Source organism: Kwoniella mangroviensis, assembly GCF_000507465.2.
Source record: "Kwoniella mangroviensis CBS 8507 chromosome 1 map unlocalized Ctg01, whole genome shotgun sequence".
In the NCBI taxonomy this organism is placed as follows: Eukaryota; Fungi; Basidiomycota; class Tremellomycetes; order Tremellales; family Cryptococcaceae; genus Kwoniella; species Kwoniella mangrovensis.
This window is the reverse complement of record NW_027062533.1, coordinates 7,398,324-7,420,541: the sequence shown is the minus strand read 5'-3', so window position 1 is coordinate 7,420,541 and position 22,218 is coordinate 7,398,324. Positions and strand designations below refer to the sequence as shown.

At 44.7% G+C, this 22,218-nt stretch overlaps 9 protein-coding genes and 1 non-coding gene across 10 annotated transcripts; 4 read left to right on the top strand and 6 right to left on the bottom strand.

Moving 5' to 3' along the window:
• Nucleotides 1–203: 203 nt before the first annotated feature.
• Nucleotides 204–1,113, bottom strand: I203_102785 (uncharacterized protein; the record flags this gene model as incomplete). Its single annotated transcript, XM_019147063.1, has 5 exons — nucleotides 204–294; nucleotides 403–478; nucleotides 574–635; nucleotides 726–836; nucleotides 962–1,113. 5 exons carry the CDS (start codon nucleotides 1,111–1,113, stop codon nucleotides 204–206), a joined length of 492 nt encoding a protein of 163 aa, XP_019003613.1.
• A 382-nt stretch (nucleotides 1,114–1,495) lies between these two features.
• On the top strand, nucleotides 1,496–2,128 carry I203_102784 (uncharacterized protein; the record flags this gene model as incomplete). The annotated part of the gene is made up of 3 exons (XM_019147062.1): nucleotides 1,496–1,727; nucleotides 1,802–1,845; nucleotides 1,907–2,128. 3 exons carry the CDS (start codon nucleotides 1,496–1,498, stop codon nucleotides 2,126–2,128), a joined length of 498 nt encoding a protein of 165 aa, XP_019003612.1.
• A 298-nt stretch (nucleotides 2,129–2,426) lies between these two features.
• On the bottom strand, nucleotides 2,427–2,542 carry I203_102783. The gene has a single exon (XR_002021891.2). It is a non-coding gene; the product is annotated as a 5S ribosomal RNA (ribosomal RNA).
• Nucleotides 2,543–4,282: 1,740 nt separating this feature from the next.
• I203_102782 (uncharacterized protein) lies at nucleotides 4,283–5,421 on the top strand (the record flags this gene model as incomplete). Its single annotated transcript, XM_065517184.1, has 4 exons — nucleotides 4,283–4,815; nucleotides 4,882–4,981; nucleotides 5,051–5,095; nucleotides 5,161–5,421. The coding sequence occupies 4 exons, from the start codon at nucleotides 4,283–4,285 to the stop codon at nucleotides 5,419–5,421; spliced, it is 939 nt and encodes a 312-aa protein (XP_065374002.1).
• Nucleotides 5,422–5,763: 342 nt separating this feature from the next.
• On the bottom strand, nucleotides 5,764–7,655 carry I203_102781 (uncharacterized protein; the record flags this gene model as incomplete). The annotated part of the gene is made up of 3 exons (XM_019147060.1): nucleotides 5,764–6,495; nucleotides 6,591–7,267; nucleotides 7,391–7,655. 3 exons carry the CDS (start codon nucleotides 7,653–7,655, stop codon nucleotides 5,764–5,766), a joined length of 1,674 nt encoding a protein of 557 aa, XP_019003610.1.
• Nucleotides 7,656–8,839: 1,184 nt separating this feature from the next.
• On the bottom strand, nucleotides 8,840–11,862 carry I203_102780 (uncharacterized protein; the record flags this gene model as incomplete). Its single annotated transcript, XM_065517183.1, has 8 exons — nucleotides 8,840–8,924; nucleotides 8,993–9,135; nucleotides 9,208–9,931; nucleotides 9,999–10,258; nucleotides 10,316–11,132; nucleotides 11,191–11,316; nucleotides 11,376–11,530; nucleotides 11,590–11,862. 8 exons carry the CDS (start codon nucleotides 11,860–11,862, stop codon nucleotides 8,840–8,842), a joined length of 2,583 nt encoding a protein of 860 aa, XP_065374001.1.
• A 360-nt stretch (nucleotides 11,863–12,222) lies between these two features.
• On the top strand, nucleotides 12,223–16,013 carry I203_102779 (uncharacterized protein; the record flags this gene model as incomplete). The annotated part of the gene is made up of 20 exons (XM_019147058.1): nucleotides 12,223–12,341; nucleotides 12,400–12,588; nucleotides 12,652–12,743; nucleotides 12,798–12,820; nucleotides 12,877–12,923; nucleotides 12,978–13,028; nucleotides 13,087–13,268; nucleotides 13,329–13,429; nucleotides 13,478–13,512; nucleotides 13,568–13,746; nucleotides 13,814–14,045; nucleotides 14,108–14,206; nucleotides 14,280–14,497; nucleotides 14,557–14,658; nucleotides 14,722–14,757; nucleotides 14,816–14,847; nucleotides 14,916–15,091; nucleotides 15,168–15,197; nucleotides 15,273–15,356; nucleotides 15,425–16,013. The coding sequence occupies 20 exons, from the start codon at nucleotides 12,223–12,225 to the stop codon at nucleotides 16,011–16,013; spliced, it is 2,616 nt and encodes an 871-aa protein (XP_019003608.1).
• A 477-nt stretch (nucleotides 16,014–16,490) lies between these two features.
• I203_102778 (uncharacterized protein) lies at nucleotides 16,491–20,195 on the bottom strand (the record flags this gene model as incomplete). The annotated part of the gene is made up of 15 exons (XM_065517182.1): nucleotides 16,491–17,426; nucleotides 17,500–17,616; nucleotides 17,678–17,788; nucleotides 17,847–18,060; nucleotides 18,117–18,199; nucleotides 18,253–18,346; nucleotides 18,405–18,502; nucleotides 18,563–18,800; nucleotides 18,860–19,044; nucleotides 19,106–19,234; nucleotides 19,305–19,541; nucleotides 19,625–19,685; nucleotides 19,744–19,766; nucleotides 19,825–20,062; nucleotides 20,128–20,195. 15 exons carry the CDS (start codon nucleotides 20,193–20,195, stop codon nucleotides 16,491–16,493), a joined length of 2,832 nt encoding a protein of 943 aa, XP_065374000.1.
• Nucleotides 20,196–20,643: 448 nt separating this feature from the next.
• Nucleotides 20,644–21,541, top strand: I203_102777 (uncharacterized protein; the record flags this gene model as incomplete). The annotated part of the gene is made up of 4 exons (XM_065517181.1): nucleotides 20,644–20,818; nucleotides 20,872–20,999; nucleotides 21,086–21,274; nucleotides 21,419–21,541. The coding sequence occupies 4 exons, from the start codon at nucleotides 20,644–20,646 to the stop codon at nucleotides 21,539–21,541; spliced, it is 615 nt and encodes a 204-aa protein (XP_065373999.1).
• Nucleotides 21,542–21,736: 195 nt separating this feature from the next.
• On the bottom strand, nucleotides 21,737–22,090 carry I203_102776 (uncharacterized protein; the record flags this gene model as incomplete). The annotated part of the gene is made up of 1 exon (XM_019147055.1): nucleotides 21,737–22,090. The coding sequence occupies one exon, from the start codon at nucleotides 22,088–22,090 to the stop codon at nucleotides 21,737–21,739; it is 354 nt and encodes a 117-aa protein (XP_019003605.1).
• Nucleotides 22,091–22,218: the final 128 nt, after the last annotated feature.

Here is a 22,218-nt window from a genome sequence, read left to right as displayed (position 1 = left end):
TGAATCAGTATCTACATGAAACATTTAGGATGTCCCAGTATGAATGTCATGATAGTATATTATTCGCACCTTTGGATGCGATGGGTTTGATTTTGTATATTCGCTATACAACAAGGTCTTGCATATTTTATATGATAGGTCCCAACTACACGACTTCATGATGATCTCCTTCGCTTTCCTATCTGTACATCGACGATGAGTAATTATGCCGTAGTCGTGACTTCCGCACTGAGATCGTCTGATGGTGGTATTGCCTCCTCACCTTCGAAGGCATCGGGTGGTATCCTACCTTGTCTGTATTCCATTATTAGTCAACTTTTAGTTCTTTACTTCTTTTCTGGCAGATTGGAAATTGGACGATAATAGGACGAAACTCTGGAACCAGATAAAAGAAAGACGTACAATTCAGTCATTGAGCCTTTCAAGATGTACAAGAATGGTCCGTCACCAGCTGGAGGAGGGGAAGTCTGATATGCGACTGTAAGATGTTCAGAAGATCACTTGAGCTTTGGGTCGTTTCGAAATTGAGGACTAGTATAACATAAAGAAAGGGAGAGAGAGGGATAAACTCACTGGTAGTATTACATCTGGAACATGCGAAAGGTTGTCTAATCTCCAATTCCTGTGATCCTTTCCTATCAGATATAAAATACAGATCAAGTTCGTCAGTCCAGTCCGGCAGGGAGGGAAGGAGAAATTAATTATCACCGGAGATTGACACTAACTTTTTGATGAGACATCTTTGACCTGGAGTAGCATTCAATTTGAATTTACGTGCAGGTTGCTTGATAGGATCTTTACCGTCTTTTGAACGTATTATGTATGCTCCGTCGGTTCTGCAAAGTCATATCTCGGTGTAAGCTTGTTTCGGGATCTGACGGATCAAGTTTGAAGGAAACTAGACAAGATCCCAAAATCCACCACGATGCAGTGATGTCCATTCAGATAGGATGATACTCACTTTCTCCTAGGTAGCCTATCCAGTTTCCCCTGTAATACCAATACGAAATCACCACATAGACAGTAATACGATCTCAGGACTGCTCGGGAAGATTGGGTTTGTCCTGCTTGCTCGGAGGAGGAGGTGACTGCTCGAGAATATACTTTTGGCATTATTGTTGAGTTTGGTCCGGGCCAAGGCGAAATGATAGTTTTGGTAAAAGGATAAGATCAACGATAAAGATAACGACGCAGAGATGGTTGGCGAAGAAAGAGTAAGGTTAGTCTGTATATTTGTACAGGTGCAAGAGGTGAGAGTTGGTTACGATGATTTGTAACAGTCCCAAATTCCTGATTACAAAATAATCCTAATTCATGTTACCCCTCTAACCTCTACACCTCCACTCGCAAAAGTTGATAACCTGACACCTTTGACTGGCTTCCGCTTTTGTCAATCATCACTCTACTCATGACAAATATAAAATAAGTATAAAATAAAGGCTGTAACATCCAGGCTTGAACCAGTATCCTCCTACCTGCAGATCCCTCTCACAAAATGTCTTCCTCACCTTCCACCCCAACCGCATCAACATCTATCTCTGAACTTCGATCTCGTCCCCATCGCCCACCACCACTCGATCACGTCGAGTCCAACGAAGGTCATCCCCCACCTGCTTATCCCCCTACATCAGATCCCAGGTCAACTGTCTCTGCCGGTAGCTCTACAAACGTCCAATTCCCAGGTGGACTATATCTGCCCGCTGTGAAAGGTACAATAAGAGGGATTGGTGAGTCATTCCTTACATCTTGCTATGTCTTATTATACAGGAGCTGATATCAAGTTATCCTTATTGCAACGTAGAATCACCACGAAGGCATATGCGAAATTCACCTAGTATATCTACTGTAGGTCCGGACCTCTTCGCCTTGACTTGTATCTTGAGCTAAATCAAACATGTCCATCCAGTTCCGTGACGATTCATCATCTAATCCTCCCAATTCAGCATCTACTATCCAACCGTCTCGTTCTTCGCAACAAGATCAGCAGGAACGACGAGATGCTTCTCCCTCTCCCCCTCCACCTTCAAGCCGAGCTATATTCAGGAGTGACCCAACTATCAAGAGCTGTTTGACGGCGCTGAAGATGGATAAAGCGGATGAGATAGCTAAGCTATTCGGGGTCGCTTAGGTGTACGGGTTCAATTTGATCAAGAGTATCCCGCATACATGGTCTCTTAGTGACGGTCGGAAAACACACTCAGTGATGGATGGATGTAGTTGTATGTGTAAAATTTGTCATGCCATGTAAAAGCTGCATCATCACAAATACTGTTCATCTGAGTTTTTCAAGTTGTCGGCTACGGGTTCACTCAACCTCGCTTTAAGCCTCTATCCTTCTCCCTCTTTTACTCCTCCTTTTTCCGCTCTTAGCTTGCCCCTGCAAATTTATTGATCTAATCAACCCAAAAATCATCCAAAAAAAGTAAAACTACAGCACCCGGGATTCCCAAGTGGTCCCCCACCTTGGTACTAACCGAGCGATACCCAGCTTAAGCTGCCCAGAGCGGACGGGATGGGGCGTTTTATAGGTTCTATGGCCGTAGATGAAAACAAGGGCGTCAGATGTTTGTATCTCAGTATCTCAGAAAGGTGTTGAATCATGTCAGAAAGGTGTCGAATCATAACATGTTCCACTGTAACTGTAAATTTGAATATTTACCCACTGTCTCGAAACCACTTGTAATGTCGAGATTGGATATGCTTCATCCACTCACACCATCAATTATCCCGGCGAACCTTTGAAGAGCATGGAACCACGCTGAACTTCTTATCGGTTTGAAATTATAAGCCTTCTACTCTCCATGTCCTTTCGGTAGTACCCGGAATTATCTTTGGGCTCCAAAGGAAAGGTGCGGCGAGGTGTTACATGGCATCAGTCTAACATCTCAGTAACTTACAAGTACTGTTCTTCAAAGATGGATAAATGCCGATCGACCAATCGAACCCACGTCTGATACCGTGCTTCCGCAACTGGACACGTTGTCGAATAACGTGGATGAGATAAGGAGGAAAAGTCGACTAAAAATGGGTTAGTAGCTGATTAGATCGTAATCGAGTCTGGAACCCTGAACAATCGATTCCACAGTGACGAATGATCTTCCGGAATGATTTGAAGTGGAGACTTCCTCCGTTGATCCCTTCTCTTGGCACTGCGTCGTATGGAAGAGTTAGTGCAGATCATGTCATATTAGACGAGTCGATTGTCGGTCCGGAGGCATCACTGAGCATTCTGACGATCACAAACGCATGTATCATTGGCGCCAGCTACAACTGAAGCACGGCGGACTGAGCGGTATCTGAAATGAGCAACCGAGCCAACTCTGGACGGGGAGAGCCTGGAAGCTCGTTAACATGTCACTCTAAGATCGTACCCTCCTTTGATGGGTATCGTGGAACGGAGGTTCCCCATTGTTTGTATGAACGTGCTTAAGCGTGATGAGCACGTCAAGATCCCCATTCACCGTGATGCCAAGTTACTCATCACTAGCTCGATACTGGAATGCGTCCAGTCCTGATCAGACATGAGATGCACACCTTTGAAACGCAATTACATGCTCGCTGCGAGTCCGATAGTATGCGGCAATGGCACTAACTCAAAAGTTGCCAAGACGATTCGAGCGGCTAGTGCCGATCTAATTAAAAGTGCTAAAGTGGCGAGGCGATGCCTGGTCGAAATCCTTATCTTGATCCAATCCATTATCAGGAAACCTCGAGTAAGTCTCGACTCGGTATCATATCATTCAGCTACTACTGTAGTGGTGAGTCAGCTGTGCATGACTATCACTGAGACACTACCAGTATATTGTCACATTTGTTCTCTTGGCAACTCCAAATAATCTACACTAACCCTGATTTTGTTCATGTGGTATCGTGTGTATACTGTCGTCGATATGACAATCATGACGGTGTCTAATATACAAGACAAAATAGGTTTCTTGAAAGGATATTGAAAATCAAACTAAAATTCCAAGATCCATTCATCATCTTACAGACCTCACTTTGCCTGGATTTCTCTTGGCATCACGGAAAGTCTGGCTGGTATATTGTACTTAAAGGTCATGCTCGACTCCTCATTCCTGAAGCGCATACCTATAAAGGACTAGGAGGTACACTGAAGTCGCTTTGTCCTTCTTCGAAATCATTTCGCCTGGTGCACAGTCTTTCAGTCTTTCAACTTATCTTCAAACACCCTAGTGGTCAGACTCTTCTTACTTACAACCTTATTTCACATAATTCGATTTTCCTCTTCCTTTATCCTTGCAATACAACATACTAGAATACGATGTATGATCGACTGGAATCAGTATCTAAATCACCTTCGACTTGGCATATCGATATCGAACCAGCCAACACGCCACCTTCACCTGGTACACGATCACCTTCACCTACACTCACCGACCAACGTAAACCCATCCATCGTCGATTCCTGTCCCACCTCCAGGAAGATATCTCCAATGGTTCAGTGACCTACCCATCGATATACATGTGCTTCTTGACCGGACTAACGGCGGCACCATCGTTCGCAGCATGTTTCGTATGGTGTGGATTCCAAACTGGAAATGCGGCTCAATTGGGTTTGGCATTAGCGCGAACGTTCACCCCAGATCATCAGAGGACATTTGGTTTTCAGAAGATGGATCAACAAGCTTTGGTGAGCTTGTTGACGTTCTTCATGGGAAGTTCGTTAGGTCAAATTGGTAATAAAGTAGGAGGAAAGAAGAGGTATTGGTTGATATTAGCCACATTCGTTCAGATGTTATTGATGATGAGCGCTGCTTTGGTTGGTCATTTTTCTGGCGAATCAGGTCTAGCAGAGTTAGTGTTCCCTCTTCGAGAATTGATATCTGTATGCTGATGCTTCAACTAAAATTGATGCTTTAGTGGAAGTGGACGAGGTGATCCTTCTTGGGTGACACCGATGGGTATGACTACTTTAGCTTTCCTCTCCGCCACAATGGGCTTACAAGGTGCTGTCGGTCTGGTAAGTTGCTTCTTCTTCATTTTCGATCTCCAGTATCCGTTACTTACCCATATATCTGCCACCTCGTAGAGACTTGGAAGCCCAGTGGCTACCACCGTACCTCTGACCAGTACCGTAAGCATACGATCTTCCAGATCACATCAATCATACGATGCTGATCGATTTCTGGGCACTGACAGTGGATCGACATATTCAACGACCCTTTCTTATTCGCCTTGCGAGCCGTTCGCACCCGAGATATCCGATCCGCAGGTGCTCTGTCTCTGATATTAGGTGCTTTTGTCTCTCGAGCAATCTTGGGCGTCATAGGTTCCGCTGGGACGATCGGAGTAGTCATTGGATTCAGGGCGGTCTTGCTGGGATGGTGGTTCTTCTTACCAGGTGATGAATCCACGGTCGAACAAGTTCAACAAGAACCTAAACCGCAGATACCAAAATGAACGGAATTTGTCTCACCATAGGTTCTATCTTAAGTTGTTTGCTGTAGAGTGTGACTGGACAATGTAAATCGGAAATGTTATATAGGATCAGAGCATTGGAACGGAGAACGAAGTCATGTTTAGGCTTTCTCAAGATCGTTTGAGTCTAGTCGCGTGTAGCGAATGAGTGTACATTCTGTATATACATATCATAGATCAATCCAAATGTAGATCATGTATCTCATGCCACTCACTACGGATAGCTCACGTCGTCTATGTAATCTAATTTATCTATCAACAAATGTAAACACTATTCATACCGAAATATATATGATGTCCAACGACGAGGGTAAATTGATGTGTTTAGATATACCATTTACCCCAAATGACCCCACCCCAGAAAGTCCAAAACAATTCTCTCCCTCCATCTCTCCTAAATGCTCCTAGCTGAGCTGTACCTTCTACAAAAAACCTCGCAGTATATCCTAACCATGTCCAAGTCCATATAAAACCTACTAGCCTCTCAGTCAGAACCAGCCATCCGGGTTCATTCCCTCGTTCTCCACCCCTACCTTCCCGATGTTTGCTCCAAGTAGGATGATGGTTGGCTTTCCAAGTTCGCCAATGAGTTTTGATGAGCGCTTCGAACGCTAGGGCGAATGGCTGAACAATGAAAAACGGCGTTAATCTCAATACGTCACTTAAATATATCTCTTGATGACGATGATTCTTAAGGATTAGAGCTAACGATCCTATATCGTGGCTTAAACCCGACAAGAGGAAGGTTATGAATGATTTGATAAGGTTTTGAACCATCAATCTCGTTGACATCTTTCGTCGAATCGATCGCGGTGAGTTTGGGTGTGGGTCGATGGGGGTTAGAGGTGAAGTAGGTAAAGGATGTGAAGGTGTTATTTGACCAGAAGGATTTGACGGACTTGAAGCTCCATTCCCGTTGGATAACGTCTGTGATTTTGGAACAGGAGGGATGGTGGGATGAGATGATATACCGGTATGTGTCAATCCCAGTATATTTTCACCGATACCTATCCATCCTAATACGTACAACCATCTTCGATTATATCCTTGCCAAGTCTGCGTATTAACGGAAGAAAGTATCAACATCTGTCCCTCCTTTGTTTGGATGCAGAGGATCGATCTGATCAGTAGGCATGTGGGTTTGAACTCACCCTAGACCACAATGTAGATAACCCAGGATATTTCCACAACTCCCCCAAATCTCCAAACAGCGGAGGCCATCCCCACGGAGCGAACATCTCCGTCTCCCATCCTAAGATCCCTCCAATGATCACACAGATTATACTCATCGCTATATGACTGTTCACCAAGCTAAAGTGTATCCTGACCACCACCGCAGTCGAATTCAGCCCTCTTTCGAATTGACTCAAGTGGGTGTAGGGTATAGCGCCGGGTAGACCAGAGAAGAATTGGGCCGAATAGATGTTACGTATAGACCTAAAAAAATCATCAACAAGGTATGATATTATCCATTTACGCATTTGTACGAATGCGAAGTGTTTTCTACTTGATTGGCGGATATACGGGTGCTGTCGAGAAGAAGGGGAAAGGGGGCAAGTGGTATTCCAGCCTATACCCCTGTATGAGAACCAGAGTGAGAAGGACCAGTAAAATTTGGCGAGTGTAAAAGGCGGTGGTATAGGTTCAGGTATAAGGACCTCGTCGTCAGTCTTCTTCGGTTGATGGGTCGAAGAGTCTGATTTCTTGGCGTCCAGGTGACCATTCGAAGAAGGTGTAGGATGAACTTGTGAGCGAGGTAAAAGTCTGTGACAATTTTCTTCAGGTGGAAAGAATATGAAAAATTCCAATATACGCATGATGAAGGAACCTACGCATGGTTTCAATTCGATTTGTCATCAGTACACGGTGCCAATGAATGACAGTCATCGGACGTATTGAATATTTGTGATCACCTTGGTCGTGCACATAGGTAATCCGCACCCAAACTCACCCATCAAGGTAGCTACTCCCCATTGATTGAAATCATGTTCATCCTCAGTACACAGTATCAAGTACCCAAATACACCTATGCACAGCGGAGCGATAACTCCTAGCCTAAGAAGTCTCCATCCTCCTGTATGAGGTGCTGTGAGCACGAGGATGATGAGTCCCAAAGTACCGAAAGCAAGGTTGTAATCCGTTGGATTCTTGAGATGAAGAGGTGGAAGCTTGGCTAAGACGGGTGAGAGGGGTATGCGCGGAAGATGGAGAGCCATGTTGGCCGATCGTTCAGAGGCGTCCGGAAGATACTTATGTCACTGCTTAAAATTCATGATCACGGTGAAGAGTATGAGGATCAAATGAGGGTACGAGCAGACGTCAACTCAGCATCCATCAGACATCCTCTCAAAAGTCACAACATTCCTCATCCCGACGCTCGGGTCACCGCCAGGCACGCATGAGTGCGAAGTACCACGTGACTACATCGCCTCATCAGGGTTAGCTTTATGAGTACTGTCTTGCTGGATTCATGAGATGATCTTTCATCGCTGTAACCTAAACGTCGTCCATCGAATTTGGAGAGGAGATTGATTACTCGTCAAATCAAATCGCAGATGATACATGAATAGTCTTTTAAAGGTATAGGAAAATTCGTGTTCGCAGGAGGCTTCATTGTTCTGCATAGATTATATGGCGTACATACTACTTATTCATGATGTTGTCCTACAACGATATACAGTATTGAATCATTTGATACGTTGAACGTAGTAAAAGGAGACAAAAAAATATTTCTGTCGAATCTCGGGGGCCTCCCATCCGCCCGCAGTTTGTCTTGGGTGATATTTCTTGATTCGCGTTGAGGATATCACTACTGCCCCCCGACCCGTTACCCGAGTTAAACTGGATGTGCTCATGCTCAAGACCAGGGACTCAGGCTTATGCTTATGCTCATGCTCACGTGATCACGCCTGCTTTGGCTGGCCAAGCCGATGCAGTGGGGTCGAGAGGGGGTCTTGAACCTCCAACCTCCTAGCCCCTCTCGCCTTGAGACTATAGGTACACATTTTTTGTGGACCATACCTCATTAGCGACCTGAATGTTGATTTTCATGGAAAGACATACTTTGGCGGATTGAAATGGTCGCGGTGATTTCGTGGTGTGGCTTTCCAACTGACTGTCACAACGAAAACGCAAAAAGCAAAAAGAGAACATGTAGCTCACATATTCAAAGGCATTTCGCCTCTTTCACCTTCCAATTCGAATGCAAGGTTAAAGGAGTGCCACCTTGGAAGATGAATAAGGATCATGGCGCCACAAAACGATATTACGCCTAACAAACGATTTGACAAACACAGAATCGATCGATTTTATGATTTCACGTCAATACATGCATGAAGTAGCACAATCATGCATACAGACTTATTTGTGTTGACATAGATGGGTCGTCTACATGCTACATTCAGTCGTCTTCCGCTCCGTTGTACGATTCTACCCTCGTATCCAACATTTCCATCCTCCTAATCAACCGCCTTAGCTCCTCAGACCTACGTTAAATTGTAATCAGCACGCTGTAAAGTGCGTTTGCATCCGGAGTCATGTCAATCTCACTCACCTTGCACTCAAAGCAGCTTCTAGAGGTTTAAGCTGTTTACTACCGTAATTCTGATTAGGCAACTGCTGGGTCGATTCGTCTTCTTTCTGGTGTAATTGAAGTTCAGCCAGCAAAGGCTTGATAGCTGATAATTGTTCTTTCAGCTAAAAAGTGGACAAAGATACCGATCAGCGTTCATGATCACGTGTGACACCAGTATGGGTGATATGACTTACAATTTGACTCTTCGTATTCAGTGATTTCCCTTTACTGACCACACCACTGCCTCCTCTGACTCTGACCTTCAACCTGTCTAATTCCTCAAACCACCTCTTCTCCTGTTCTCCTAACTCAGGTTTGAACTCCTCTGTCAACCTTCCGACCAGTCCGTCCAACTTGTTACCCAGTTGTTCCTGCTTCGCCAACAATCCTTCCGCTCGAGATATCGACGTGTTTTTCTTCAGATTCGATATCTTCGCCTGAGAGTCTTTGAGGAGCTTGATCTGCCTTTGCAATTCCTTGACCTGAAGATCTAAGCGATTTTCGATACTTTGCGATCCACTTCTGATAGCTTGGGTACGCTGTCTGACCTGCGACGAGATCTCACCTAATGCCCTCAGATGGTCTGGAGTGATGTTGGTAGTAGGTTTGGAGGAACCTGAAATCCTCTGTCTAAGGAGTTGAGATGGATTATACGGTGTGTTGGGGGTACGTATGGAATTTATCAACTTATCGAAATCCAGTGGTTTAACCAATAACAACGATTGTGAGTCTGGTTCATCCGATTGTTTTTGATTCTCAGAATGATTTGTGGGTGGAGGTATGATACTTGATGAATCCGTTACGCGCAAGTCCAGCTCGACGAAGGCTGCTTGACCTGAGGGAGCTAGTGCCAGCAAGCCGTATCCAAGGGTGATGTTGCAGAAGTTGATCATTCCAATTATTCGTTTCACAGGGGAACTAAATCGATATCCTTGTCAGCTGGAATCGATTTCATAACAATTCTCCATCCCATTGGATGACTCACCCTGCTGAATCAACATGTCTAGTGACCTTGCTTCCCGGTAATTCACCAACCGAAGCATCATCCTTCCTCAATGCTTCGAGCCAGGGGTTGATATTAATGGAATCCACACCAAAGCTATGCTGGACGTAGAGTACATCACGGTACAAGGAGTCGGGAAGGAAAGTCGGTGCATTGCTATCGAGATTATCGATGTCTGATTGGGGGAATGGGAGTAGGATAGATTCGATAATAGGTAAAACTGGTGTTGATGTGGAAGGGTCCTATACATTGAGGTGTCAGATGTATCAATCAGGCGGAAAGTCAATAGGCTAGCTTACCCTCGAGCTAAGCCACCTTGGTTCGGGCCTCTCCACTTCTAAACCTATATCCACTCTTCCTCCAGACCAAGCAATCGCAATGATCGTATCTACTTCTTCACCTTCTTCGATTTCTTCTCCCGATGACTGTATTTGGCTGATGTACAGGTCTGTAGCAGCTTGTTCATCATCTTCATCTCCATTCCCTATATCCTGCGGTGCAGGTGAATAGACCAATGGACCCTGTCTCAATAAAGCTCTGTGTGCTCCTGAGGCTGGTCCACCTGATTCAGTCAAATGAGGCGGATGAACTCTGACGGTCCCTTCGGCAGGTCTGCTTTTAGTCGAAGCATCATTAGATCGTACACTGGTTGAACGACTTAGTAAACTTGTGCGTCTCGTTGTTGGAGATTCATAGCTTGATTCATCTTTCTTCTGCTGTTCGGCAATTTTCACTTGTTTCACTAACGATTCTACCCATTGAGCTTGAAAAATCGCTCTTCCCAAGCCTGCTTGACCAGCTCCAAATACATCCCTAGCCTCATCTTGAATCTTGGCTAATTTGGTTTCGGAGTACGCTTTTAAGCCTTGCAAGTATCGTATAGGCATTTCAGTACGTAAGGGCAGAATTGGACCCATGCTGTATATATCTCCATTCGCAAGCAACACATAGATCATCAATGGCGAGAAGTCGATGGAGCCGATGGAGAAGGCGAAAGATGTAGCATAGCGGGATGAAGGGTCGATAGCGGTAAATTTGGATGACGATGATGCTGAAGTTGATGGAAGGAAGTTGAATGTCTGGACTGCGTCGTGAGGTTGATTTAAATCGTATTCCCTATATATACGTATGCGATATGAGTATGTATATCGTGGTATGGGAAAGAATCACTCACCGAAGTTTACCATCAGCTGTCAAAACCCATAAAGAATTTCCACCTTCGCCCCATGGATGCCACGCTACTTTGGTAATAGCATCGTTTGATGAAGGAGAGAACTGAAATTCGTCCACTGTTATGGTTCTATCGATTGAGCAAGGTGAGTACTAATCAAGACAGCAGTCAACGAAGACTCAGCTTACCGGCAATCGACTTCTGCTGAAGAAGAGCTAGAATAGCTGCTCTTGGGTAAAACGAGAACCACGACTTGATGATGTCCCACTACAGCCAATAGCCTCCCATTGGGGTTGGGGATAAGATGATGTATGGTGAAGTTCAGGTTTTGCGAATTCAATGTCTAACCATGTAATATACTGTCAGCTCGTGTTGTCATCTACTTTGACATTGTCAACATACCTTGTAATGTCCAACTTTACCTTCCTTGACCTCCCAGCCGCCTTCCCCACCTGCAGCTAGGGACATCATCCTTATCTCTTTCCCCATAGCTACCAGCAGATCCTTATCTCGCATCACCATCCTCCCATACTTCTGCCCTACGAGATCATCTGTAGGTTTGTCGACCAGTTCCCAATCGCCATCTTGCGATGTGGAGGTCGAAGAGGAGGAAGGAGGGATGAATATCGAGTGGGAGCGCAGGAAAGGAAGGGAGAATGGTATCGTCTGAGTCATCGTGATATGCCTCGATTGATTCAGCCCAGCTACTGCGATACAGACTGTCCTACCGGGCTGACTTCTGCAAGTGCGATTATTGGTTGAAGTCTCAACTTGATGAAGAGAGGAGGGAGAGTCCATTTGATGCAGTGACCTTTGCGAGTGATGGTGGTTGGAATTTTGATCCCGTCGTTGGTGTTGACTTCCTCCACCTGCACGTCCACCCCCCTCCCCTTTGTTATTCATCCTACTTACGATTATATGACCATCAGATACCAGAGAAATCACCTTCACCTATGGAGCCGACCTCATCACTACCCGAGGGAATTCTCTGACCGCTCTGTCGTGAAGTGAGCTGGATAGGAGCGGATTACCAAGATGTCAACCGATGTGCCCCCACTGCCGCCGCACGATTCCATTCAAGCCGACCTAGACGAGAACGATGATCCACATGCCCTCAACACATTATCAAAATTCACTCTCTTCGAAACCAGAAGGTCTGTCAGCTAGGTGATCCACAGTATCCTCGACCATAGCTGATCCTTGCTCTCTTAGTCGATTCTACATAACCGCCTCGACGGCTGATACACACCGTGTACTCAAAATCGATCGGACGGACCCTGCTGTATTGAACGTAGTGGAAGATGCGACGGTGTATGATAGCGCTGAGTTGGACTTACTATTGAGGATGGTCCAAGATGGTAATAAGAGTCAAGGAGGACTCGAGAAAGTACTGGAATTTCAGTGAGTTGCCTTCGACCGCAACAGCTATTCAAAAGGTTGATATTGATGATGATGACATGTCAGTGGTATTGTCGGTTTCGTCAAATTCACCGCCGGATGGTATCTTATCCTAATCAGCAAGAGATCTGTGGTGGGACTTCTGGGAGGACATTACAGTGAGCTATCGATCTTCACAAAGTTCAAGCAACTGACAGTCGTCCTTGTTCCAGTTTACCATTGTGACGAAACAACGGTTAGTTATCAGCCACTCACACCTGTAACAGCACAACAACTGACAAGTGGATGCAGCTTATCACAATCGCCAGCAAATCGGAACGCACAGCCCAAGAGACCAAGTGAGCTGCCTAGACGATTGTTTGCCAAGCGGCTCTTAGCTGATTTGTTCATAGGATGCTACACACTTTTCAACATGTAGATTTGACCAAGAATTTCTATTTTTCGTACGTCCCTCTACTCCCATATGACTATCATAGGGAAGTTGACCATTTTGTTCGATAGATACTCTTACGACATCACCAATTCGCTTCAGACCAACTTGACTGTATCTCCCTCGAACCGCCGCTGGAATACCAGATTTATGTGGAACCATTATCTCCTTTCCCCTGCTTTCGATCTGGAAGACCCAAAAGGGAGGAGTAAATGGGTATTGCCACTCATATACGGATTTCTGGATCAAGCCAGTAAGCTGTATTCATTCGTGTGATCAGATACAAGCCAGCTTACATGGTATATTCTTACAGAGATCAATGTCTTCACAAGGACTGTCTACCTGACATTGATAGCGAGAAGGTCAAGACATTATGCAGGAGCAAGATTCTTGACTAGAGGTGCGAACGAACATGTAAGCTCTCCAATGTCTTGTGCCATATGGTAGCTGACGATACAGCAGGGTCATGTAGCAAATGAAGTTGAGACTGAACAGATGTGAGTAAGCAGCCATTGACCCATGAGTGAATCAGCTGATCATGACCTGTAACAGAGTATCTGAACCATTGGCAACTCCCTTTGGTACTCGCAACAAATCTGATGATGCACGCCCATTATCTGATCATGGAGCTGGATATGGAGCATATACAAGTTTTCTACAGTATAGGGGTAGTATACCTGTCATGTGGCACCAGGAAAGTAATCAGATGACACCTAGGCCACCTATAGAAAGTAAGTTATACCTGTCTTCCCCAAAGTTGTTGCATGCATGCAGACTGATAAATATGTGCTCCTCCAGTCACGATCAAAGACCCCTTTTATACACCCGCTGCCAAACACTTCGATGATCTCCTTGGTCGATACGGTGCACCGATCTTCATCTTGAATTTGATCAAATCTCGTGAGACGGTACCGAGGGAAAGCAAGCTGTTAGCAGAATATGGTCAATGTGTAGAATACCTCAATCAATTCTTGCCTGAGGGGAAGAAGATGACATATATAGCTTGGGATATGGCTCAGGCTGCTAAAAGGTTAGCTTCATCACGAGCCAATATGCTTCTATCACAGCTAATATCTGATTTTCGAATGCTAGTGGTCATCAAGATGTCATGGGAGTCCTGGAGGATATATGCGAGGAAGCTCTACAAGCTACGAATTTCTTCCATGGTGGTCCAGCAAGGAACGAGGTAGGGTAAGTCGTTTTTCGATTTGCAGCTGTCGCATCCGACTGAAGAAGACTTTCAACTGATCTTGACCTTCAATAGAACTGGTCCTTATCGTGATAAACCATTGTTACAACATGGTATCCTTCGAGTGAACTGTGTAGATTGCTTAGATCGGACGAATGCAGCGCAATTCGCGATAGCCAAACGAGCATTTGGTCATCAGCTATATGCATTGGGATTGATAAGCACACCACATCTACCGTTCTCATGCGATGCTGTTGATGTCTTGACAGAGATGTATCATGATCACGGAGATAGTGAGTCCAACTGTGAATGCAACAGTAAGTGGATCCAGCTGATAGTTGAGCTAAAATAGCTCTCGCATGGCAGTATACTGGGAGTGCTCTGGTCAATAGAGTGGATACGTACAGGAGGACGAAAGCCGCTCAGTGGAGTAGTCATTCGAGGGATCTATTAGGTAAGCAGCTTTCGTCGGAGAATATGGCCTTCGCCAAGTTCGGTAGCTGAGTTGAGTGAACAGAAAACATCAGACGGTTTTACAACAATTCCATGCTTGGTAAGTGCAGACTCCGATCCTGACGAATTGGTTGTGCTGATACATACCGATGCCATAGATGCGGATAAGCAGTCGGCGATCAACTTATTCGTAAGTCGCACCTGAACAGACTGGGCGAGGTTCCTTCGAAGACTCATCCTCAATGACGCCCTCTCTAGCTTGGAGTCCAGCCTTCACCGCCCACGTATGACTTGGCTCGACCGAACTACAAGCAATGGTTCACTCCATCACACTTAGAAGAACCCAAATCTGATGAGCTGGCACCCATCAATCAGGTATACAAGGAGTATTACAAGCCTCATATCCTAAGTCAATTCGGAAGATTGTACGCCTTGTGAGTGATTGAATAGAGCAGACCACCAAAAGAAATCGAACAGAAGATAGATGCTGAATTGCATACCCTTTTCTAGCACGATGAATTCGACCACCAGATTCCATGCGTGAGTCATGCAGGATGAGATTTAATGGCGCCTTCCCTATATTTCATAGCTAACGCGATAGCTCGGCCTATTCAGTAAACCCAAGAATGAGATGCTTGCTAGTCCATTCGAGTCTCGAGTACCTACAGAATTGGGATCTCCAACAACCCATCATTCGTCGTACGTTCACTCCTTTGGATATACACAACAAACAGAAAAGCTGATCGCATTCCGTCATATCCCACCAGAACCCAACGCGTAGCTCGTCGATGGGCTATTCCAGTCCCCGCTCCTGGCTCAACCTCCTTGTCTATCCAGCAATCCTCCAACATGCCTCAGACAGACGATCAACCCAAACATGATCACCACACCCATACCCATAATCACCCACCTCACCCATTGGAGACTATGGTCGCTTCTTTGCTCAATCCACCAGATTTGGACAAACGCATCAAGGATTACGAATGGTATACTCAATATCATTCTTCTGAAGAACTCGAGTCGAATACAATAGGTGAAGAAAAAGATTTGCAGTTGTATATTAAAGTATCGAAATTGTTTCAAGGTGAATTCGATCATCAGCATGATAATGAATCCAGTAATATGAACATTTTCAATCCACATACGACCAACACCAACACCAACACCAATTTAAATAGTCTAAGGTTAGGATTGAATTCTTCCAATTGGTTATCAACCACGAACACGAATGATAATCTATTGATAAATAGAGATGAATCTGCGATGACATCAGTAGATATAACCAAATTAGATGAATTGGGTAAAGTTAATTTGGGTTATTATGAGAATTGGTTGAAAAGTAATGTAACACAATAAACAATATATGTTCTCATAATTTGTTTTGATTTGGTTCTATTGAAAGAAGTAGGGATTACGAGTAACGGTCTGGGATAAATAGCTTTCATGTGTCGCCCTTAACTTTCCTTTTGTTGTACAGTGTACATGCATATGTAAAAAGATAAAGCCCCATATCGAAGTGAAGTTATGGATTGTGGCCAAGCAAGAAGAATGTTTCATGCGTTAAATGCTAACCCCATACTTATACATCTATCTACAACCTAACTCAATACTCTAGTATACATACAAAAAAATAATGATATTTATCTTTATATTTCTCTCTCCTGTAAATTCCTTTTCTACGAATTTCTTCCCCTCTCATGCTCAAATATACTTTGTTTCACTTTGCATCCCCTTAGTACCGCACAAGCATCCAGTGTAACCTATGATGTCTATCCTTCTAGATGAAGTCGATCGTCAATTATCAGCCCTGCTCTTATCCACTGAATAGTCTCTTTAATGCGATATCGCATCCTGTTGAGGCGGTGTATTCCCCAATCCCAACCCAAAAGCCGATTCACCAGAAGACGAACCCCGTCCATCTCCATACTCATTCCTGTTTTCAGACGGACTAGCACCATCCGCAGCAGAAGAGTCGATCTGTTCTTGTGTTACCCTCTTACCACCTGGAATAGGTTCCACCCCTCTTTCCCCGTCTGGTCCCCCTATCTCTTCTTCCTCTTCATCATCATCTGAAGCTGATCTAGCCTGTTGATCATTCCTCCAATTATATCCATCATCATCATCTTCATCATTCTCCGACGAAGAATCTGAAGCACCTCCAAACCATCGTGTGATCGATAATTGCGATTTCACCTTGGGTGGATCTCCCGAGCTCCTCCGTACAAAGGGTGGATCTTCGGATGATGGTGATATTGAGGATTGTCTGATGGATCTAAAAGGCGAACTTAACGCAGATAATGATGGAGCTCTAACGTGTCGGAGTGTATCTCCTAAATTTATCGAATATCCTCTTTTCGCCGTGTTCGTGCTGATTTCAGGTGTAATACCTCTAGACCGGTTTGCAGAAGGTGATACCAATTGATCTTCCACTCCATCTGAATCTATCGCAAATACCTCACTGGCTCTTCTTCTTCTCGGTGTATTTTTTCTTCTCCTAGTAGTTTGGGATAATCCTAATCCACCATTGCCACTACCACTGACAGGTTGAGCTTCAAGTGTGGTAGTGGTAATTCCCAATCCACCAATGCCCTTGGTACTTCTCGCACGACGTGTTCTACTGGCAAAACCCGCATCCACATCAGATTCAAGTGGGATAATATCTGGTATTCTCAATCCACCGGAATCCTTAGGTGGAGAAGTAATATCGTTCGAAGTTCGATCTCGATGGATTGCCGAACGTACTTCCGTGCGTCCTCTCAGAATCGCTCGCTACAATATCCACTGACGTCAGCCAAGGATTCGGAACCACAAGTAGTGAGGTGAGGAACCACCAGAAACTCACTTCAATGGTCATTCTGTTCTTGACCATTCTCAAGGCTGGCCAAGTGACCCTCTGACCCACTTTGAGCATGTGGTCCATTTCATTCTGGTCCGGATCAGACAGTATGCGGAACCAGTCCTAATGTTAACAGTCAGTATATATTGTTTAACAAGACAAGGAAATAAAGAATCACACGCACTCTGATGGTCGTCCTCGGTGTAAGGGTAAGATCTCCTGAAAATCTCTGGAGGAAAACACCGCTCCAATCGCTTTGCAGAATTTGAGGCATAAGATCTAGATCACGTATAACCTTTGACCATAATTCATCAGATTTTTCGATTTATCGAGATGATCCTGTGGATACTCACCTTGAAATGCTTGGAAAGGTCTAATTTGATGTATGATTCCAGCGCAGACAAGATAAATCCACCTCTCCATCCTTTCCCTTTCCTATGTGCGACTGGTCTACCCACAGAACCTCGAGGAGCGAAGAAGAATAAGTGAATATGCGGATTCGTCTGAGATACAATGGAGAAGTTACAGTTGAATTGCGCGTGTAACGATCCAAGAGGTATATCCTCCCTATACAAAACGATCAGCTTCTGTTTGTGATCACAATCCAGCACTGGCCGACTGACCTCAAACTACCATCCTTGAATCTTGAACCACCTAGGTTGTGAGGTTTGACATTCCCATTACGGTCTTTAGCCATAAGCACGACCTAAGAACTTGTCAGCTCAAAATTGTGATAAACACAAGTGCCATATAGCTCACTGGATTCAGAATGCCGGGAACAGCAGCACTTGCGAGATTAGCTGACCAGATGAGACAATTTGGGGCGGTGAGATGGTTCAGGAGGATCGTCGGTCTATCGCAGTCATAAGTAAAGGATCACAAAATTATATGCCCAAAAAAACAAGACTCACGAATGTCTATCTGAAGGTACTACCGATATGTTCAAAGCTCTCCCGGTTCTTTCATAGGCTTCCTTGAATGTCATACTTCCGCGAGTGAACCACATTGACTGTTACGATACAGTCAGTCATTCATCCCAGGAATAATCGGTCAGATGGGTTAGGCTTACCTTCCTTGCCCATGTCACAGTATCAAATCTCGCGCCAGTCTGTCTCAGCCTCTTGAACCATACCCGGAACGGATCTTCACAAGCGGTGATTTTATCCGCTAATTCGGGGATGAGCAGTTCCTTGAGCTCATCATCTGTCCTCGTACACAAGAGTGATGCGATAAGACCACCGGCGGAGGTACCAGTGATTACTCTAGGTAAGAGATCGGCATCAAGGAAAGCTTTTACCACACCGAAGCTGGAAATTTCCCTTCAGTCAGCTGACATCACGATACTTGGACATTTCACGAAACTTACTGATAATATCCGAAAGAAGCTCCCCCAGACAGACATAAAGCACTCGCTCCGTAATGTTTGTTGATAGCTCTAAAGAAAGCTCTTTTCTCATCTAACGATACGTCGGTAGCAGTACGAACGAAATCGAGACATGCTGCGACTTCATTGACGTGTTCTTCGATCAAGTGCTTGGTACCGAAAAAGGTCTAGCTCCAATTGAATATCGTTAGCTATCAGTCCAAGAAGAAGGACAATGTTGCAGCTTACCTCACTGTACATCTTGACACTCTCCGTACCTGCAAAATTACTTCTAACACAAACCGCCAAAGCGTCCATCAAACCCCTTGCATCCTTTGAAGCTCTCAATTTCGTCAGAGTCCGTTTCACTCTTTTCACCTGCAGACATTGTCGTGTATCAGCTATCAATCCTACCTGAAAAGGGCTCTATTGAAGCTAGATGACCCACCAGTGTATAGTCAAAATACGAATCTTCCTCAGTTTCTTTCCACTCGTCGAATCCCAAATTACTATCCAATTTCTCAGCTGCTTCGATCCATTCTTCGTATGTCTTTGCGTTCCTCAGATCTCTCCTAAGCTTCACTTTCGGTCCTCGCCATGCTACCAACCATTCAAATACGTTCACCACTTGTCGAGTGATCACGTAAGTTAAGAATTCAAAATAGATGATGGTGAAGAAGAAGCCCTATATCGCAAAATGATCAAACACAATTCAGATTTCGGACTCCTCCTACTGAAAATGATGATGGATAAGTATTGATCACATACCAAAAGTGGCCATCGTATCAGATGGTATGTCAATCCTTGATTCGAGGTACGTGCACGTCTCCTATAGCTCGCTCATTTAGCATCTAGCCCCTCTTCTTTCCAATCATGATAATACTCACTTCGAGACACGTTGATGTATAGGCTAGCAGCAATGTTCATCAGGCTATGATTCACTACAGTTGGTATAAAGCTCTACTTACAGCAAAATCAGAAGTCGCTGTCAATTTCTCTACCCTCTCTCCTCCTCCTCCACTTTGTAAAGACCCATTATCCGGACCATACTTCCATGTTGTAGGCTGCAATCTCGATGATGACGAGGTGCCTATACCTGGTGAGTCGAGAGGTACGGGAGGTGATCTGGGTGAGAGCGGCGAAGCCTCTCCCTCGTTGGTGAAGGAATCGTTGATCGAAAGAGCAGAGGCGAATGCTCTTAGGTGTCTGAAATCCCGGATTGATGGATGAGCCACAGACTTGGTTCTTGGGAAGGATTATAGCAGACTTACTCCTCATTCACGAAATTCTCATTCAGCAGCTCATCTTTCCTCGATGAGCCAGAAGTGGAAGTGACCATGTTGAGCGTTTCAACGGATCGATAAATGATGAATGATGGATGACGTCAAGGAAGAGTTGATGGATGAGCTGGCCACGGATGCGCTCTTTCCTGTGGTGGTGTTTGGAAAATCTAGATTGTTGTGTGTATCAATGTGTGAACTATGTATACTACTATACTCTTTGTCGGAGTGTCATGATCTATCTGCCCAGGATGCGGTTGTCTACGTGAGTTTGCAAGTGATGAATTGAGTTTCACCTCGAAATGATCAATGATGGCAGATGGATGGGTGCGACGCGGGGCACACTCCCTGTCAAGCGGTCATCACCGCCCCATGACCCCACCTCACCTCTATGGGCACTCGCCATACAGCCACGTAGCCATGTAGCCATCCAAGATCACCAATAAAACATCCCATTATCATCTTTGTATACTCAGCAACAGATTCACAAGCAAACACGCACCAACGATGTCAACCCCGCTCGTACAACAGTTCCCATCCCTAGCTCAATACCCACCTTCTCTCCTCAAAGATCTCCTTTCCTCACCCGAACTCACAGAGGCTTTCCTATTCTCCTTACCTGAAGTCAAGGAATTAGCAGCGGAAGTGGAGAAGCTGGGAAGGGAGAATGATGAGATTGCTAGCATGTTATATCTCAGCTTGTCGTGGAAAGATAGCTGATTGCGCTTTTTGTAGAACGTAATATCGAATTGAGGGATGAGTTGATAGCTCTTCGAGACGCAACTGCTCAATCTTACGCCTACGCCGAGGGGTTGAAGAGGAAATGGACAGATATTGAAAAAGCTCAAGCGAACCTATATCAAGTGGGTCGCTGTCTCCTTGCTAACATGGTATAGATATACAAATAAACTTTTGGGAGTTTATACTGATAAATGATCCTGTACAACAGCGTAATAGACCTTCATTCCTTCATTTACGATTACGCCATTCGCTTACCGCCCAAGATGAACTATCAGAAAAGATAGCTTCGGCTTTCATAGAAGGAAGATCAGCAGGTGCTAGTATGCCTGGATCGAGAGTTGATTCGCCTTGGCCTGGTGCAGAGGGCACGAGTACACCTGTGTCTGGAGGAGATCGAGTAGGTTTATGTTTTCTACTCTGCCCGTATGGTATGTACGCATACTAGACAATTGGCTGTGTCATCGATCTTTCTTCTGCTTTTTCAGTATTTCCTGTACTACCGTTGGTTCAGAGCTGATTCAAGTTACCTGCTTCGTCTCAGAACCAAAGCAAAGCGATAGAAGACTTCATCAACGAGTTCAAAGCTGCCCGAAAGACGTATCACAAGCGTGCGATCTGGGCTGAGAGATGGTCAAGGGGTGAGGTAGCATGGAGAGATGATTAACCAGCCAACGCTCTCATATATATATAATACAAGCTGTTGTACTATTACATTATTGTATCTATCGCTATAGCCCTGTCCATGTATATTTCCAACTATACAGTCGCCTATAGGTATCGCAATATACTTCATCCTTCCCAGAGGTAAGTTATAATAAGTGCAATCGGATCAGAGTTACAAGATCCAATGACCACTGATTTATAATCCTTCAACCATACTCCAGACTCTTACAATTCTCCAATCCTCATCGTACAGATAAAAAACATGTTCCTTCACCACTCTGCCCGTTCCATCTCCAAGAACAATTTCCAATCTCGATGCAACCCTTTTATCCTCCACACTGGCTACTACGTCCTCAATCTTGAAGACAGATTTAGGTATGATCAGCTGATGGTATTGCTCTGACGACAGTCCTCGATCATTATGGTTGATATTATTTTCTCCCAAGTAGGGGTTGAGGACAGAGGAAGGGAGCGAGGTGATAGTGTTTATGGCATCGATATAGGAACGATAATGCTTCTCGAGGTCTGAGTCTGAGGTAATGGAAGGCATCTTTGGTGTCTTGGTATATTTCGGATCCTAGGGTCTTTACAGGAAGATTATGGGCAGGTCTGTGTCTGCGTGGGAGAAAGGTCAGAAGTTCAGCAACTCGATGCATATCATATACCATATATACCATG